This window comes from Diabrotica undecimpunctata, chromosome 3 (genome assembly GCF_040954645.1).
Source record: "Diabrotica undecimpunctata isolate CICGRU chromosome 3, icDiaUnde3, whole genome shotgun sequence".
In the NCBI taxonomy this organism is placed as follows: Eukaryota; Metazoa; Arthropoda; class Insecta; order Coleoptera; family Chrysomelidae; genus Diabrotica; species Diabrotica undecimpunctata.
In genome coordinates this window covers 36,859,334-36,880,625 of record NC_092805.1, presented here as the reverse complement: position 1 = coordinate 36,880,625, position 21,292 = coordinate 36,859,334, and the positions used below count along the sequence as shown (strand labels likewise).

At 35.0% G+C, this 21,292-nt stretch overlaps 1 protein-coding gene across 1 annotated transcript in view; it reads left to right on the top strand.

The window, feature by feature from the left end:
* Positions 1-21,292, top strand: part of g (adaptor-related protein complex 3, delta 1 subunit-like garnet) — a 62,021-nt gene that overhangs the window by 8,408 nt on the left and 32,321 nt on the right. Inside the window, exon 8 of the mRNA XM_072525737.1 lies at positions 14,034-14,107. Coding sequence (XP_072381838.1) covers positions 14,034-14,107 — 74 coding nt within the window. The remainder of the gene's footprint in view (positions 1-14,033; positions 14,108-21,292) is intronic.

Below are 21,292 nucleotides of genomic sequence, written 5' to 3'. Positions count from 1 at the left end.
TGCACGAGTCTGACTAAATAGTCGCCATGTTAAGATAGTGAATACGCAACTTAATATAGCAATGAGAATATTTAGCGGCTGCATCAAGACTACTTCACTATATTGGCTTTCCATCCTCAGTCATATATCTTCGCCTGTTCTACGAAGACAAAAGTCTTGATAAAAGAGTATTCGAAAATAAATAGTAATTTACAACTCCCAATTCATGAAGACATCCCGAGTTTAGCAGCAAACCTAGTTGCATCCAGAAAACCACCAATAGTAACAGCCCAAAAGTTAACTGCATATTATTTCAATGTTACCTCCAGATAGCGCACGCTGTGGACTCAAGAAGCTCCACGTGAATTATCCAACCTTATTGACCCAGTCCAAAAGCATGATGGCTTAAACCAGCCATGAAACATATGGAAAAGCCTTAATCGAATTAAAACGGGACATGCAGTGTGCACACACAACCTACATAAGTGGGGAAAACATACATAAGTCTGCTTCCAGCTGCTACTGTGGTGCTCCAGATTAAACAATCCAACACATAGTGGGGACTTGTGAATTGAGGGCACACCGAGGGAACCCAAAAAACTTCTTCACAACTACACCTCCAAGCCTTGAATGGGCACTCAACTTGATCTGAAGATATAACCTTTCATTTGTTTATATTATCTTGTATTTTATTGTATGATTTCGTTTTTACATAACGCTGTCTATTTCTGTTATGCAGTTCCTAGATATCTTTAATTCCATTCGTCTTTGGTAGTGGTTTTTAGTGCTCTCGATTTCCAAGGATATATACATATATAGTTCGGTTCGCTTCTTCTCGTGGATTTATATGCGATAATTCGAGCTTTGCATAAGACCAAACTATGTTTTGTGATAGCAGTTGCTGAAATAAATGTTCTTACATCCAGTATGTGGCTAGTGTGCAGTTTTCTGTTAAGTGATTACAAAGTCGATCTGGCAGGCATGTGTTAGATGTATATTTATATAAATATGTATTGTTTATATATAATTCATTATTGGAGCAGATTTATGAGTATTATCAGTTTTTCTCAGTTTCCTTTGTTCATTCTTCGTTGAATCTCTGCAGAATACCAGGTATGGTGGTACTCCCAGTTCTTGAATTGAAATCGGCCGTTACGAATACAGTATCATGATTATTAATGTTGTCTAGTATGTCCTGTAGCTCGTCAAAGAATCATTTTCTTTTTCCTATTGCTTTTTTCATATCAGGTGCACACAAAATGAATTTTACATTTATTTGAACCGGCTTTATATTCTGGTTTACATATTTAACTCATTCCATGCTGTTTTCAAATTTCTTGCGAGGTATTATTGCTACTCCTTCCTGAGCTCGAGCATCTTTGACTACAGTGTAGAATTGGATATGATTTTGGTATCTTTTGTTGCCTATCCAGTTCTTGAATAAATCTTTGAAAGAAAAGTATTGAGGACCATATATGGTGGAGTTAACGAACAGGGTCTGTGGAGAAAGCGAAATAATTTCGAACTCTATAGACTTTTTGGATGCAAGAAGTTCAAGATAGAAATAGGTGGAAAATTTTACCTGAGGCCTACGTTCAGCAGTGGACAAATATAGTCCAATTGATGATGATGATGAGACTTTTTGGTGGTGCATATATCGTGAAAAACATTAAAATAAACCGCCTAAGGTGGGTGGGCCACGTTATGCGGAGGGATAAAAGTGATCCTTCTAAAATGACCATGCTAAATAAGCCGGTCAGAAGAAGAAGAAGAAGGGAGCGACCTAAATTCAGGTATCTGGACGATTTAAGGGAGATTGTAGAAAGGGGATGGAGAAGATATACATACGACAGGGAAGGATTGAATAATGTTTTGAGGCAGGCTAAGGCTCACGAAGGGCTGTAGCGCCAACTGATAATGAGTTTTTTAATAAAATCTTGCTCATTTGTATTCTATGATATGACGTTCCAGCTTCTGAGTCTTAGTATATCCTTTTTCCATATTCGTTTCCGTTTTCGTGCTTTTTTGTCATGTGTGATCCGTCCGTTCTCCGAGGCTGCTCCTATAATTCTGTGAGTAGAGTCCTTCTTTACCACAGGTAGTTTACTAGCCTCATCTGTGATCCCTCCTCCTTTGTCCGGGCTTGTGACCGGCAGTGAAAGCAACACAACCTCTTGAGCTGATCAATCCACCCAGTCAGCCCCACCACTAGCCCAGACAGATAGCAATTTTAGACATACCAGTTCGTTAAATTCCTCAGGTCCCAGCAAAAGAATTATTTGTAAATAGCAGGTATTTGTGTTCCATCGCCAGAAAATAAATTTATGTAATTTTTACTATAAAACTTAGAATATACGCGTGCGAATGAAATATAAACCAACCTTTATTGATAACGTTTTATTATAAATACAATAAATGAATAATGTCTTAATTTTCTTATATGCATTCTGTTCTTGTGACTATATTTTTCCCAACACCGAGATAGATCCTATATTCCATTCTTATACAAAAACAGGAGGGTACCCTTAAGCACTTACACACCAGCTGATCCACATCGTCAAAACACTTTCTTACTTTTTCCATTGCAGTGTCAGTGTATTAATCACATAGTGAGAAATCTGGATTTTATAGAGCCTTTTGAAACAAAAAATCAATTTGATTTGCTTATTTTACGTTAGGGCTACTATATGCTAGGGCCGTTGTTATACAGGAGGAACATTTATAGTATAACACGTTCCCGTTTTTTGGGTCAATAAGATGCTCAGACAGGCTCCAAGAGACTGTAATGAAAAGCTGAATTATAAGAACTAGTGTTCCTCTTTTCTGGCCTTCTTTGTTCGTTTCTCAGTGATTATATCAGCTTACACAGTCCTTTCTATTCCTCCCAGGAAGTTTGGTATATATAGAAGCTTTATGTTGAGTAAATCCCTTCAGCTACTTCATGTGGCATTCAATGTTTTCAGTTGCTTTCTCAGTCGATAAGAGCCTGAGGAGTGTTCCTGTTTAGTTTAGATTAGTAACTAATGCAAGCTTTAAATTGTCTGTTTATAGTTCCCTAGAAGTATTTTTAATTAATAAATTTGTAAGTTTCCCCAATGTTTGTATCTTTTGCGATCTACTTATTTTACAATTTCTTCCAGTATTAAGCTGTTTTTCCATAAAATATTTTTTGACCACTTCTGGCTAATTTGCTTGTTTTTGTATTCCCATACCACTGTGAAGCTGATAACATATGGTTTTAGTGATTTAATGACTGACGGACATTATGACAAACTCTTCGAATTTTTTGTCTAAGTTTAACTGGGTGCATCTTCTAATAGCATTCGTGTGTGCTTGAAAGATGCTTTGCATTTTGCCGAGGCTTTTTGACTCTTTAGGTCTGGACGCATACACTCCTTTTCCGAATTCCTCTGGTAGTTTAGACCCCTCTAAGTACTACTTGACGGCTTTTGTAGTTCAGAAACGGTGTCTTTGTTCCATTCGTTTTTCTAACTTTATAGTCCAAAGTTAGAAAAACTAATTCAAAGTTATAAATTTTAATCCATTCACAGTGTGGCTAAAAAGTTACCTGGCACACATAGGTACTTAATTTGATTCCAAAGAAAAAGCTTTGTAAAGCTTCCAAAGTCCAAAGCAAGGACATTGGCGTTTCTGTTGTATGTATATTTTATTATAGGTCTGTATACGATATCAAAGTGCCTCACCTCTTGCTTGGTATTTCTTCTTCTTAGGGTGCCTGTCCGTTCCGAACGTTGGCGATCATTCTGGCTATGATGACTTTGTTGGTTGCTATACGGAATAGCTGTACTGTCTTTCTATACCATACTGTCAGGTTAGCAAGCCAGGATATTCTTCTTCGTCCTGGACTCCTTTTTCCTTCAATTTTACCTTGCAAAATGCATTGGAATAGCTCATATCTGCCTTGATTTCTCATTATATGTTCCAAGTACTGCAGCTTACGTCCCTTCACGATGTTGACCAAATCTGCGGTTGTGTTCATCCTCCGTAGTACTTCCTCATTGGTGACTTTGTCCATAGTATCTTCAGGATCCTTCTGTATAACCATAGCTCAAAAACCTGAAGTTTTGATATAGTTTCTGAAGCACTGAGTATACGTAACATTCAAGGAGCCTTATTTTTGTTTCTAGGGTCAGGTCACGGCTCTTGAACACAGAGCTCATAGTCAAGAATGCACTTTTTACCTTTCCGATGCGATATTTAATCTCTTGGGTATTGTGCCACCACTCATTGATTATAATTTCCAAGTAGTTGTATTATAAGACAAGTTCAATTCTCATTTGGTTCACATACAGATTTGCTACAGTTCTGTTTTCCTTGCTGATGATTATTAGCTTGCTTTTGCTGGTGTTTATATCCAGTCCATATGTTCTACTTGTTTCCGTTATTTTGTTCATTAAGTTTTGCAGCCCTTCTATAGTATTGGAAAACACTATTGTATCATCTGCATACCGCAGGTTTTCGGCTTTTAGAGACTCTTCAAAAATGTGCTCCGAGTACAGATATCAGTGGTGAAATTATGCACCCCTGTCTCACTCCCCTTAAGATTTTGACCTGATCTGTATATTCTCCATCTATTCGGAGTACCGCTGATTAATTCCATTACAGGTTAGCTATTATTTTTAGGTCTTTTCCATCAATCCCTGTCCTCTTCAGCACTTCCATCATTTGTTCATGCCTGACTCTATCGAAAAGCCTTCTTGTAGTCAATCAGGCATGCAAAAACATCACAGCTGACATCTCTACATTTCTGAAACAATACCTGCACGCTAAATAAAGCTTCCCTTGTACCAACGGCGTTCACAAATCCAAACTGATTGGGCGCAATTTGTTCCTCGCATTGCCGGTAAATTCTTTTGTAGGTGACTTTTAAAAACAACTTCAGCAGATGGCTCATTAGGCTTATGCTCCTACAGTCTTCACAAACTTTTGTTCCTTGTTGTTTAGGCAATGGTACGAACTCCGATTTGAGCCACTCTACTGATATTTTTCCTGCCTTGTATATTTCATTAAATATTTCAGTTATTATTTTTATTTTGTTCTGAATCTAATAGCTTCAGCAGTTCTGCAGGAATTTCATAAAGTCCCGGTGCCTTTCCATCCTTCATTTGTCTGACGGCTGCCGTTATTTCTTCTGGTAGGATTGCGGAACCTGAATTTTCTTCAATGGTGGGTTCTTGTATTGTTCTAAGGTCGTGGAAAAGTTTTTCCAAGTATTCTTCCCATACTTTCTTTTTATCTTCTTTAGTTATGGCAAGCTTTCCTTTATCATCTGTTAGTTTTCCGCTGTGCGTTTTCGGAACTTTCCAGCTATTTCCTTCACTTTCGATGGACACTGAGTTGTCATATCGACTCTGATACTCCTCTATTTCTTGACATTATTCTGTTTTTTGTTTCTCTTTGACTTGTCTTATCTTTCTTCTGACGATGGTATGTATTCTCTTATATTCTTGGAGATTTTCTTTGTTTTTTTTTCTCTGATCCATTTCAAGTATTTCATCGGTCATCCACGATTTCCGTTTTTCTGTATCTTTCTTCAGGTGTTGTTTGTTTTTATTTCTTTCACTGTTTTTTGTACGATGGTCAGACTTTCCTCTATAGTTCCTGCATTTCTGCATTTTAGCACCTTTGTATTGAGGTTTTCACTCACCTTCAGTCGAACATTGGAATCTTTCAGTTTTCTAACATTTTACTTCTTCATCGACTTACTTGTAACCTTCTTCATCCTGACTTTGAAATTACCTACAACTGGTACATGATTAGAGTTTATGTCTGCCTCCGGGTATGTTTTGACAGATGTAAAGCTGTTCCTATACCTCTTATTTCTTCTTCTTTAGATGCAAATCCACTAATGGATGTTAGCGATCACATTTTCCATTAATTCTCTATTTCTTGCAATATGTATCAGAGATTGTATGTCGTTAATCCCTGTCCATTGCCTTATGTTTCGGAGCCAGGACATTTTCTTGCGTCCCATTCCTCTCTTGCCTTCAATTCACCTCTTATTTACTAGCATGTAATTAATCTGATTTCTTACAATCCTTCCCACAGAATCCTGTGGATTGGAACTATTCTTGGTACTATGTCGGTGTAACGTTTGAGAAATTTCAACACAAACGGTTTATTGATCTTTATTCAACAACATTGAAACTGATCTACCCAAAGTTTTCGAAAGTGAAGTTTTCTTCTAATGAGGTAATGATCACTAAAATAGCTTATTATGACTGTTGAATTGCTCTTATGTTCAGTCAACGAACTGTATCAATAAACTTACGAAAGACATCAATATTTCCTGAATTATACTGATTTTTAGACGATGCACAGAGTGGTATTGTCTTGGCTTGGCACAACACAAGAAAAGAAATTCAAAATCAATTTATTAGAAGAAGACTCAATAAAAGGCCTATATAAGCGAAGATTGGACCAAAAGCTAGAAGAGTTTCGGTATGAATCATTAGAACAAACATACGAACACATAAAAACCTGCATGAAGACAGCAGCCCTAGAAGCTCTTGGAGAAGCGGACCAAAAATACACCCACCAAACTACGAAATTAACCGAAGACACACTAACATGCATAAAAGAGAAAAAAGAACTTCATATAAAATACCTGAACACAAAAAACTATGAGGACTTGGAACTATACAGAAAAAAAAATAAAGAAGTGAAAAGAAAAGTAGCAAATGAAAAAAATGAAAGATGGGAAAAAACATGCACAGAGATAGAACAGCACATAGGAGGAACGAGAAATTCAGAGTCATGGCGCATCTTAAAGTCGCTCCAAAGAAATAAGACAGAGAAAATCAAGATCGGTCAAATCAAAGAAAACGAATGGCAAGAATACTATAAAAAATTGCTAACCGAAGACCGCCCCGAATTCAAACAATCAGAAATAGACGGAATAGAAATCTACACACATGACGAAATCGAATTAAGCCTAGCTGAGGTAAAAAGAACGATCAAAACTCTAAAGAACAAAAAAGCAGAAGGTCCCGGCGGAATACCAAATGAATTGATAAAAAACGGATCGGAAAAGTTATTCCGTATGATACATAAAATGTTTGAGAGAGCACTGAATGGAGAAGACTTACCGGCAGAATGGACCCAAGCATATATGACATCAATATACAAGAAAGGAAATAGAAAAAACTGCGAAAACTATCGGGGAATCAGCATTATATCGTCTATAGGCAGACTGTATGGAAAGACCATAAAGGAAAAATTAGAAATATATGTACAAGATAAAACCGGAGAAGACCAGGCAGGTTTCACAGCGGGGAAAGCATGCTTTGATCACATTTACACGGTCGAACAACTAATAGAAAAAAGAATGGCCAAAAATAGATCCGTCCATCTGGCTTTTGTTGATCTTAAGAAGGCATATGACTCAATACCTAGAACCAAGCTATGGGAAGCAATGGAAAACATCGAAGTTCCACGAAGATTAATAAACGCGGTAAAAGCACTCTACAAGAATAACGAAGTAGCTATCAAAACGAGCAATAGAATATGCAGTCCATTTAAGACGACAAAGGGACTACTACAGGGTTGCTCCACATCCCCCACCCTGTTCAAAATATTCCTGGAAAAAACCCTGAAACCATGGAAAAGAAAGTGCGAAGGAATGGGTATACCAGTAAGGAACGAATATCTATATACGCTAAGTTTTGCCGACGACCAAATAGTGATCGCACAAGACGAGGATGACCTCAGTTTTATGATGAGAAAACTGGAGCAGGAATATACAAAGAATGGGATGGAAATAAACCTAAAGAAAACTGAATACCTAACAACGGAGAATACAGAAATAAAACAGCTGGAAATAGACGAAGGTAAACAAATCAAAGGAACAGACAAGTATAAGTATTTAGGTTTCATAATATCAAACAAAGGAACAACGGAGGAAGATATAAAAAATAGACTAGGACAAACAAGAGACTGCATACGAAAATTGAACCCGGTACTATGGGATAAGAACATCAGCATGAAAACAAAGAAAAAAATATATAATACCATGACAAGAAGTATCCTCACTTATGGGTGTGAAAATTGGACAATAAATAAGAAAACCAAAAACAAAATAAGAGCAACAGATATGGAATTCCTAAGGAGAAGCTGCAGAGTAACAAGAAGAGATAGAATAAATAACATGGAGATTAAGAGGAGAATGGGCATGAACTCCGACATAATAGACTACATCGAACAGAAGAGGTTAACCTGGTACGGACATGTCAGAAGAGCAGACCAAAATCGGTGGATAAATAGAATAACAGAGTGGAGCCCGATAGGAAGAAGAAAGAGAGGCAGACCCCGAAGATCTTTCAGAGATGAGGTGGACGAAGCAATGAGTAGAAGAAACCTACAGGAAGGGGACTGGCTAAACAGGAAAAATTGGAGAAAACGGTTGAGTGAAGGAATACAGTGAAAACTGTGGAAATCCTTGTATATATATATATATATATATATATATATATATATATATATATATATATATATATATATATATATATATATATATATACAGAGTGGTATCTTACATTAAAAGCTGAACAAAATTAAAAATTTCAAAACTAGCATTTCGTGCCGATTCTTGTACCTAAACCAGATAGTTGTATGTGGCAGCATCCTCACCCCAAATAGCCTTACCGTGTTATATCACTCACTTCATAACAAGTTTTGGCTGCGTTTAGTTGTGAGATTTTACTACACTTTTTTGTACGATTTGATGTTTTTATTTTTATAATTCAAGTGATTTTTGTGAAAGGAGCAGTTATGGATATGCCCAAAGTAAGTACTCAATATTGAACCATTTTTTAAAATATTACGCTTCTTGAACTTCAACGAAAATTAATCTAATTTTTTGTATTTCAATATAAACAAAAGGATTCAATATTGAGTACTTACCTTCCCCTGGCATTTTCATAACTGCTCCTTTCGCAAAAATCATTTGAAATACAAAAATAAAAAACCGCAAATCGTACAAAAAAGTTTTATAAAATCTCACAACTAAACGCAGCCAAAACGTATTACAAAGTGGCTACTGTAAAATTTGTTTGGTAAGGCTATTTGGGGTAGGGGTGGTGCCACATTAGTCACATACAGCTACCTGAAGACAACTACAAAAACCGGTCCGAAATTTGCTAGATTTTGAAATTTCCATTTTTGGCCAGCTTTTTACGTAAAATACCACTCTGGTGGGAGAGTGAGTTTCCCTCTATACGGTAACTCGTTTTCTCCGAAATTTTTTATGCTAAAATGTCATTTATATCTTGCACACTATTGAATTCAAACTTATCCAAATTTCAACAAGACTAATGTTTTGTTTTGTAAGAAAGTTATGGCGTTATTTTCGTGGTATATATCCAGGAAGGTTGGTTCATATTTATTATTTTCTCTTATAAAGAACAACAAAAATCAGAATACCATAAACAACTTATACAGGGTGGAAACCAGTTATGGAATAAAATTTATTCTGTCCTTGTTTTAAAAAAAATCATAAAAAACGCTAAGACCCGTCGACTTTTATATTTAAATGTGTTTTTTTTTTGTAAACATAAATTTAAATGTAAGGTGATTCACGCTAGCCTAGCCTAGTCCATAAGCTTTATTTTTAATGTAACACCCTCTATATTTTTATACTTTTAAAAGCTGCTTAACAACGTGATCTCAGCTAATTTTATCGTGATGTAGGGTATATTATGAATAATACGGGGAGAAATTTTGATGATGTAGCTAGTTGATATCTTTAAAAATATAAAAATATACAGGGTGTTCCATTAAAAAGCTCACATTTATATATAAAAGTGGACGGGTCCCAGAATTTTTTATAATTTTTTAACAGAAATTTTATTCCATAAGTCATTTCCACCCTATATATCCATAATTTGTTATTTTATAACAACTAATATTTGTTTTTTCTGTACCAGTTTTCATCGTTTACTATGGTAAAACCGGCAGTGGGTTTGAAATTAAGTCAACCTCTCTTAAATATTATAGCAAGGTATTTTTCTATTAGGATGTGACCATACCAGGTGTTGAGTTCTATATTTTTGTATTTTTAGTATAGAATATGTAGTTCCCAGTAAAAAATTATTGTTTCTGAAACATATTAATCATTATATATCTATAGTTTTTATTTCCGTGATTTTTTTATATATGAGGATATAAATTTGTTTCTGATTCTAGAGATGGCTCTACCGCGGCGTGCTGCTGTGGTAAAATTTTTAATTTAATTGTAGATTTCTACATGATGACTGTAATATTTACATACCCTAACATACAGTTTTCTATATGTATAGCCATTGGTTGAATTGCCAAATTATGTAGACAGTAATTTTATCAAATACCTAAAGAATGTAACGATAACTTTATTGCTAGTAGACCAAGTAAGCGAAGATATCTTTTACAACATCTTTATATATAAAATTTTACTGCTCTGCTGTGTCAATCAGCCGTGCTCAACAAGTTTTCGACTTATTTTATTGAAATAGGAATATAATATATCGTATTCATACAGTGAATTTATTAACGAATATGTTTTAATGATTTTTGTTTAATTTTTTGTGACGTATAATGTAGGTTTACAAAGTGATCAAAGTAATGCCTTTGCAAGAACATATTGTTATTAGAAAAATAAGGTTCGATCTACACATATCATTGAAAAAATGATTCATGTTATCTAAACACTGTTATCAACAATCATTTATTTGTAATTGCATGTATTCAATTTTTTACTCGCTGTGTAACGAACAATAAGCATTTTTACATAAAAAATCGTTATTTAACAAATGTTACCAAGACATTTTCTCTTTGTGCAGTTGTAATTTTTAATTATAATCTAAAAGGTAGGTCTAAAAATATAAAAATATTAATGACACCACACCTGGTATATTCCATCCATATTTTACACACAATAGTTGCTTTCGTTTTGCACCTTTTCTTTGTTAATCTTGGCTAACTTGAGCATGGCAATATTTGTTTGTTTCGTTGAGCTGCCTCATATCATGTCAACTTAGATTAGCTGAGATTTCGTGTAAAACGAAAACGCTCGTTGTAAGAGGTTGGCACTGTAGATCATTTGATATTTCGATAAGTTAGTACAAGATGATATCTCTCTGTAGGAATGACGGCTCTTACCATATGCTTCGATGCTTTAATAGAATCATTTTGTGGAGATATAGATAAGGGTACTGCTGTAATTTGCTTTTTTCTTGCTTAATTTTAAAAGTTTTAAACAATCAAGATTTAATAGAAAAACGTGTACATAAAGACAATACTATAGTCACATAAAAAATGACAAATCTGGAATAGTTATTTTAAAACTAGAACTAACATTTGTATAATTCCACTGTAACCTTGTCACTTTAAAACTCACTAGTCCGAGACAACTGCTTTTCTTCTGGTATCTGCTTCCTTTAAAACAATTAGTTGGCCATTTCGTCAACTCAAACCCTCCTGTTTTAAATAGAGTTGAGATTATGTTTAGAGTTGAACTGTGTCCTCCTCTGAATCAGAATTAGAAACCAAATCATTCATATGAAGATCACGTAAAATAATATTTGATGCCAAAGGAGACGTTCATCTTTAATCCTTTATTAACTGTTCATCTTCAATTCGAATTTGTCAAATAACCTAAAATTAATCAACAAAGTAACGATATGTGTTTACAATTTGGGACCACGATGAAGAATTTCATTAGTGAAATACCCGAGGCCGAAGTTGCACTCCAATCTAGTGCAACCCTTACTGGAATACTAGTATTATCTGGCTTAAAAACCGCATGATGTGGTGTACAATATAATGGACGCAATTCAGATAATTTTTAAAGGGGAGTGCCACTGTGGACAAAACAGTTGCCTAGAAATATATTCTGACATTCCAAGGCTTCTGTACATTTGATTTGGACAACTCTTCTATTTCCCAGAACTTCTTTGTTGACTGCTCTACTAAAAAATCCTACATGATTTTAAAAAAGGTACATCTGTTAAAGAAAAGAGCTAATACCGGAACCTTACCCATTACACTATAACCTAAACCCGTTTGGGTTGCTATTGGAGAACCTGAAGAACCTACTATCTTTTTCGAATATTATTTACACAAAAAGTTGCGCTCAAATAATACCATCAACCCGTCCAGGTGTAAAATACATCTCATCTATTAACTGAATTCCTTGAAATTTATCACTACTGCGTAAGTCCACTTGCCCCTTAGGCAAACAGTCGAATATTTTTGTATAAAGAGAATATTGGAATAAGCTTTTCAAAGTGAACTATGAAATCAGTAAAATTTACGATAATTAACCTGTGATGATTAAGAAAAATTTGGGCGAAGAATATTAAGAGTCTCATTGTAAAAAAAATGTCATTTTTAAAGTGTTAGAAGGGTATATAAACTTTGGAAAATCCCAGATACTGAGAATACCACAAGTTGTTGAAAGAAAACACAAAAAGTACTAAACAATTCTAAATCAAAATATGACACCATCCGGAATATCTTTTCAGATATAATGAATATAACGTACACCGTAAACGTAAATGATCAATAACGAAAAAATTAATGTGCTCTGGAATTATTTCTTCTTAATATTTCGTTAGCAGCTACAGACGTTATCAAAATCTATCGAATAAAAATGTTCCTCCTGACTGAAGCGGATTGCTAACTCATGTTACCTGATATGTTAAACCATGTTAATATAAATGTTTGGAAAACACAATTGCCGAGTAATCTTTGGTATACGTCAAAAGATAGTCTTAAGTCCCGAATTTTCAGTTTCAGTTTAAAAATATTTATTAATTTTCATTCATAATGTAGTTAATGAAACTCACATTTTTACATACATTTAAGAATAGGAAGATACATTGATAACAGGTCGTCAGTCAAAAACTTACCGCAAATAGTTTTAATTCAATTAATGGTAAATAATTTTTGAACTAAAATTTTATTTAGTTAACGCTGTTCATGACGTATGTGCATCTTTTTATATCAAATTTAAGCTATTTTTTTTTTAATATAATGAGGTTGTCTGAGAAAAAATGGTCGCAAATTAGGGTTGCCAGCTGTTAAAAACGAGAGGTATCAAAATATAAAGTAAAATAGAGTTAGCGCACAACGACACAAGTGATAATATGTATATTATTAACACTATCTATCGACGCATGCTTTAAAAACTCACACAACTGACACTGGCCGTGTCATACGAGTGACGTTGCGCGCTAGCCCTTTTTTTTACTTCATCTTTGGTAACTCGCGTTTTTAACAGTTGGCAACCTTAATTTTTCAAGGTAAAATTGATGGAAAAAGGGCCCCAGGACGTAGAAGAATATCCTGGCTTTCTAACATGAGAGCGTGGTATAAAAAGACAGCAACACAGCTATTCTCTATAGCAACCAACAAAGTCATCATAGCCAGAATGATCGCCAACGTTCGGAACGGACAGGCACCCTAAGAAGAAGGACCATAATTTGCGACATTTTTACTCAGGCAAGCTTATATCATCATATTAAAAAAATTAGGTTTAATTTGATATAAATTCTGTATTTTGTATTCTCCTAATTTTAAATGTATGTAAAAATGTGAGTTCGATTAAATAACGTAGTGATGTTGCAGTAAGATCTCATACTATTTGTTGGTATTATCTTCAGAGTACTTCGTTCCTTGAATAGGTTTGTTGTGGTAAAAATCCAGAACTATACAAAACTATGTGATGCATGATGGTGACATGAACGTCGCTCCACAGTTTAAAATGATTTGTACAATTTCCTGACTTTTCTAAAGAAACCACTGTATTACACTCTATTAAATACCCACTTTATTAAATAGTTTTAAATAACTTTTATAGACATGCAAAAAGAGGAACAAAACTACTTTAATGTTATTTAATTTCTACATACTCAAAAATTCTGAAAGCATATCTTGGAGTTAAGAAGCAGAGTAGCTAAAAATCTTGTTCTAACAAAAACGACCACATGCCATTGCTGTATCAAAGCTCAGTTTTGCTAGAAACGCTTAGTAACTTTTATTTTTCGTTATCTTTTTAGTTTGGTGCCCTTACTCCCTTAGAACCTAGGCTAGGTAAAAAATTAATCGAACCTCTTACAAATCTTATACACAGGTATGTATGTACTTTAGTTTTTTGTTAGTAGAAGAAAGTATGTACATTTTGTATAATAGTTGTATGTGTTTAGAAGGGTTGACTTCGACGAGAGTCGCAGTCACCGCACGGTTTTCCTTTCCTTTTCGTGGAATATTTACCATGTTATCCATACTAGCAATGGAGAAAAAACTTGAAGCCTTCGAGATGTGGCTATACAGGCGAATTCTAAGGATATCATGGACAGACAAGATAACCAACGAGACCGTATTACGAAGAGTGGGCAAAGAAAGAGAGGTGATGTATACCATTAAAAGGAGAAAGTTGGAATATCTCGGACATATAATGAGAAACAGCACTAAATACAGATTACTGAAGGTAATCCTACAGGGTAAAGTATTCGGAAAGCGAGGAATTGGGAGAAGGAGAATATCATGGTTGAAGAACCTGAGGAAATGGTTCTCCACAACAACAACGAATCTATTTAAAGCATCAGTTAATAAAATAATTATAGCCAGAATGATTGCCAATATTCGGAACGAATAGGCACTGAAAGAAGAAGAATCCATACTACGCATCTACTCCATTTATGGTCGTATTATAAAATGTACCGGTCAGTTTCACTGTACATCGATGACACAAGTATAATAACAGTATTATTTGGTTTAGGCGGATGAAGAGAAGTTAGTTGTTTATAAAGTGATGTGTCTTTATAGATTTTCGACAAGCCTATGATAATATAAACAGAGATAAAATATACTTAACTATTCGTGAATTTGGTATACCAGTGAAATTGGTAAAATAAGTTCAAGCCACCAAGGCTCGCTTGGCCACCACTAAACTAGGTAGCTTTATGTGACGTCATGTGTTACCACCCGCCACCTCGAATATCCTTCCCAAACAAATTTTGCAGCACCCAATTCGTAACACTGCGTTTAGTTGTGAGATTTTACTATTTACACTTTTTTGTATGATTTACGATTTTTTTATTTTTATATTTCAAGTAATTTTTGTGAAAGGGCAATTATGCCAGAGGTTGATAAGTACTCAATGTTAAACCATTTTTTTAAATTTAATATTAAATATCAAATTAATAAATCACCTTATATTACTCACAGTATTTTCATTTTTATTTTATTTTGTGAAAACTTTGAAAACCGTTTATTAAAGTAGATTCTCTAATCTTTGTTATGAAATAACTTAAGCAATATCGATGAGTAGAGTGGAGCTAAAATGATTCGTTTATATTAAGAATTATACAAAAAATTATGATTTAAAAAACTGTTCCATATGGAATAGTTACCTTCCTTTGGCGTATCCATAACAACTATCCCTTTCACAAAAATCGCTGTTCGAATAAATCCATTCGAACATATAAAACTATTTAAAATGTTTTTAATTTAGCAGTAAAAATGTAGTTCTACTTTTGACAATACTTTGCCAACAGTGTAAATATATTAATGACAACAGTGCTTAGTTTTTTATGTACGTAAGAAATACAAAGTTTCAAACAAACCTTCCCTGGAAACCTGACCTACAAATCAGAACAAGTTAAGGGGACGAAGCAACATCTCTGTTGGCTTAAGCCTTCAAAAATCCGTCAAGGATTAATTCCATATACACGTATATAGTGCTCTCCAATGTATCAACGATTTGTCTCGCTCTTGATATGAGAGCAATTAATTATCAGTTTTTAGTGCCCTTTTTGTGTGAATCAGTAAGTTTGTTTTTCGCATAGTATTCTCGGTACACTTAAACACTCAGGGTTGCCACACCCCCACAACTCTACATTCAGGATCTGCGTGATAGTGATAGTTGGATTTACAATAATGGACAGAAATTCAAAAGACTTCTAGTTAGTTTGCTATTATTGTAAAGGGTGATTCATTTAGAGGTACTTTTTTCAACAAGAAAAAACAATCAAAAAAATAAATTGTATTTGAAAATATTTATTATCATACAAAAGTACCATTCTTTACAATTACTTCTTAAAGATAATTTCTTTTAAATGTTGGGCATGACTACGATTAAGTTGGTTCATTCTGAAGTGATGATTATTGCAAAAGTAATGGTGACATTTAAGAGAGAACAATCAAGTCACAAAAATGATGAAGTAACAGACATAGGAACAACCATAGAAAACATAAAATATAACCTGGAAAGCTTTAAACAAGATTCGACAAAGTTCTTATATAAAATTAGAATAGCTCAGAAAATAAAAAATATAGAAACAAAGGACTTAGACCCTGAAAGTCTGTATGAGGTAATTAAAAAATATATTCATGAAGCGGCAAATGAAGCACTGGGAAAAGTTGAAAATCGGAAAAAAGGAAAACCTGAATGGTTGTCAACGGAACTAGAAGAGAAAGTTCTCAAGAAAAAACAAGCATATCACATATGGCTTCAATCCAAAGATCCTCAAGACAGAGAAATATACGCTAAATGGAATAGAGAAGTTAAAAAAGACGTGGATAAGGCGAAAAATATAAACTGGGAGGCTAAGTGTGATGAACTGGACAGATTTATGGGTGGAACAAAAGTGGCGCAAGCTTGGAAAACATTAAAACAGTTTAGGAAAAATGAGAAAAATGAAGACAACATTTCTCTCATAAAGTTAAATGAATGGGAAGAATATTATACGAAACTGCTGAAAGAGGATAGAGTAGAGTACAGATGGGAAAAGATAAGGGAATTAATAGACAACAGAGACGAAAGACAGAAAATCCCTATAATAACATTATCTGAATTGACGGAAACCTTAAAAGAGGTTAAAAACGGAAAAGCCGCAGGGCCTGGAGACATTCCCATAGAGCTGGTTAAATATGGGCCGACTGCACTTTTAGAATTAATAGTAGACCTTTTCAATAAATGTATGTGTGGAGACCAGGAAATTCCTAAAGATTGGAATAAATCTTATATAAGCTCCATATATAAGAGAGGGAATAAAAGAGACTGTTCCAATTATAGAGGTATTAGTGTGACGAGCTCTGTGGGCCGGTTGTACGGCAGAATATTAAAGAAGAGAGTTGAAAGACAGATACAAGATATTGAAGAACAAAGCGGCTTTCGTACCGGGAGATCCTGCCTTGATAATATATTTATCAATTAATAATAATTGAAAAGCGTGTCGAAAGAAGTAGAGAGGCCCATTTGGTATTTATAGACCTTGAGAAAGCATATGATAGTGTCCCGTTAAAGAAAATGTTTGAGGTCCTCAAAAGGTCCGGATTGGATTCGACGTATATCCGAGCGATATATAAATTGTACGAAAATGCAGTTAGTTGTGTAAAAATTGGAACCAGAACCTCAAATGAATTTAAAGTCACTAAAGGCCTAAAGCAAGGATGCTGTTTGTCACCGACACTCTTTAAAATATACGTCCAAGAAGCATTGAGGAATTGGAGAAATAAATGTAGATTTATGGGCATCGAAGTGGGACAAGAAACTCTGTATACATTGTTGTTTGCAGATGATTAGGTGGTGGTTGCAACCGATGAGGAAGATATAAATTATATGAATCGAAAATTATTTGAGGAATATGCCAAATGGGGGCTTACTGTAAACATAAGCAAAACAGAATATTGAAAAATTGGAGGAAATACCACAGATCTGAGGCTTGAAAACGCAGTCATAAAAGGCTGCAACCAGTATAAATATCTAGGAAGCATCATATCAGCAGATGGCAGAGTTAAGATAGATGTATAAAACCGAATAACCCAAGGGAAAAAATGCATCCGAATACTGAATTCATTACTGTGGTCTAATAAAATAAAGATGCATACCAAACTTCGCGTATACAGAGCAATTGTAGAACCAATTACCACATATGGTGCCGAATGTTGGACGATGACAAAGAATGAACGAGATAAAGTAGACGTTGTGGAAATGGATTATCTTAGAAGGTCATGTCGAGTATCGAGAATGGAAAGAATCAGGAATGAGGAAATACGAAACCGTACAGGAATTAGAGATACTCTTTCAGATAGAATACAAGGAAGGCAATTACAATGGTATGGTCACGTGATGAGAATGGAGGAGAGGCGGTGGCCAAAGAAAGCCTTAATGTATGTTCCGCCAGAAAGAAGGAAAAGGGGAAGACCACCAAATTCGTGGAGAAGAGAAATTACAAAAACAATGCAATCTAGAGGCTTAGAAGAGGGAGATCGGAGAGATAGGAAAAGTTGGAGGCTGAAATGCGGGAAGCGGCAATCGCCGTAGGACCCCCATTATATGATGATGATGCATTCTGAAGTTCCAATTCTCGATGACTCGTTCCAGCATCTCGATTGATATTTCACCAATGACTCGAGTAATATTGGCTTCCAATACCTCAATCGTATCTGGTTTATTCATGTAGACTTTGGACTTTAGGTAGCCACAAAAGAAAGAGTTTAGAGGTGAGATGTCACAGGATCTAGGCGGCCAATTCACTGATCCAAACGTGAAATAATTTGTGCACCGAATCGTTTTCGCAGTAAAGCCATGCTTTCACGGACTGTATGACAAGTGGCGCCATCTTGTTGGAACCAAATGTCGTCAAGACCACAAGCTTCAATTTCAGGTACCAAATAGTCCGTTATCATGGCTCGATAATGGTCTCCATTCACAGTAACATTCTGGCCGGCCTCTGTTTTAAAGAAATATGGACCAACGATTTCACCAGCCCATAAACCACACCAAACAGTTGTTTTTTCAGGGTGTACTGGCAACTCCTGAACCTCTTTGGGTTGTTCATCACCTCAAATACGGGCATTTTGTTTATTAACGTACCCATTAAGACAAAAATGGGCCTCATCTGAAAACAAAATTTTTCTCGAAAACAGTGAATCTTCTGAAAGCTTATCAAGAGTCCATCGACTGAAACGGTGACGACTCGGAAGGTCGGTCGGCTTCAGCTCTTGCACTAATTGAATTTTATATGCTCTTAAACCAAGATCCTTACGTAAAATACGCATAGTTGTTGCATATGACAAACCAAGCTGTTGAGAACGGCGACGAATCGATTCTTCATTATTTTCGAATACACTATCCGCTACCGCTGCTATATTTTCTTCGGTAGACCGATTATGTGGATCGTAAATTGTTATAAGCGCACAAAACATATTCCTCACAGAACTCCCATTTTCAAAATATAACTTATTAATTTCTAGACGCTGTGCCGGGCTAAGCCTTTCCATCATGAAATGTCAAACAATACTGAACAAAAGCGAAATGTCAGTTTGATAGTATTCATGCACGATCTCCAATCAAATCCCCACCAAAAAAAGTACCTCTAAACGAATCACCCTTTATTTCTCTCAATTCCAATTCCATAACTCTTGTACATGTTAGATGTGTGACTGGACTAGTGCTTGGCCTTGGAGTTATGTAGTGATGTATCGTGATATTGAGCACGTGTTAAATGAAAAAATTAGTGCGTAAAAAAAGCGTTGTTTGATAATTATATTCCCGAAGAGATGGGATGCAGTGGCACATTGTATTTAGGGTTTATAAACCGTGGTCTAGATTGGATTCTTCCTGAGGTTTTGTCTGTAACTTATTGATCAAGGCGACAAGAGACTGCACCTACGTTCACTCCCGTAGTGCTTTTGATAATGTCTACAGCAGAAACATATCCAGGAGCAGATGTCTTATACGATCACAACCCACTAATCGTTAATATTACACTTAAACTTAACGCATCAAGAAACACCTTAGATTGAAAAGAAAACAATTGAAGGACCCTGGTATAAGAGAGAATCTCCAACATAAAATATATAGGAGCTTTGATCAATCGGTCACTAATATCGAGAACGTTAATCAACAATGGGAGACAATAAAGAGCTGTCTCCTCGATCCATGTAAATAGAGAGCCTGTAAAAAAGAATGAAAGCTGGATGAATGACGAGATATTGAATATTATGGAACAGCATAGACAACCCAAGAACAAGGGCACTCTCAAATACAGAGCAATTAACATTGAGATCGGAAACAAAACAAGTATACTTTGAGGAGAAATGTAAAGATGTCGAAGAAATTCAGAATAATTATGACTTGTTCAACCTATATAAAAAAGGTTAAAGAAATGGCAGGGTTACAACAAGGAAATCATATTTTGCCACTTTTATAAAAATTGGAACACCATAATTGAGACAGGAAAACTAAAACGCTGTAGAGAATGCATCGAAGAACTGTTCGAAGACGAAATAGAAACAATAGAGTACATTTCATTCGAAGAAAGAGAGAAAGGTGCACATGTTACAAGAAAGAAGCTACATGCGTTAAATATCACTCAAAGTGGAAAAAGTTCTAGGCCAGACGAATTAACTATTGATCTTCTTAAAATAATAGAAACACCATCAACAATAGTGAACGGTTTGGTAAAGTTTTTCAATAAGGAAATAAACACAATAAATGGCTAACCTCGATCTTTATTCGCCTCCCTAAGAAGACAAACGCTAGATAATGCGTTGATCACCGTACCATTAGTCTGATGTCCCATACACTAAAAATGTTTCTAAAGATCATACATAAACTTATATATCAGAAATGCGACATGGATCTAGAGGAAACGCAATGTGTAATTTATTAATCAAGAGATTCTTGGATGTTAACCAAGATATTATGTACGTCGGTTTCATAGATTATAATAAGTCGTTAGATAAAGTCCGTCAAAAACAACGTATGGAAATCTTGAAAGCAAAACCGCTAGACTACAATTATCTTCAGATCATAAAAAATCAGCATTAGTACGCGTTAATGAAAACACAAGAAGAAATCGAAATTAAAAGAGGGGTGAGACAGAACTGTGTGCTGTCGCCACTTTTCTTTAATGCATCTTTGAAGAAATTTTAAGAAGAACAGAAGAAATTTTTAATTAACATTTATTAAGCTTTTAAAATCATCACAAAATAATGATAAGGGTTAATAATTAACGGGAAAATCTTGAACAAGTTTCTTCCATTCTTCAGGCATTATTTCTGTGCTCCATATATTCTGTATTAGTTCAAAAATCTCTGTGTATAATGCCTCCACACCGTATTTTATAAGTTCTGCACATACTCCGTCTTCTCCCGCTGTTTTCCCGTTTTTAAGTTTGCATATTTTCTCTTTTACTTCTGTATAGGTCGATTCTTTCTTCTTCATCATCTTGTGCTGTGTTCGTTATTGTTTCTTTTTCTTCTTCTCTATCCGTTTCTTGATATATTTCTTCGAAATACTTCTGCC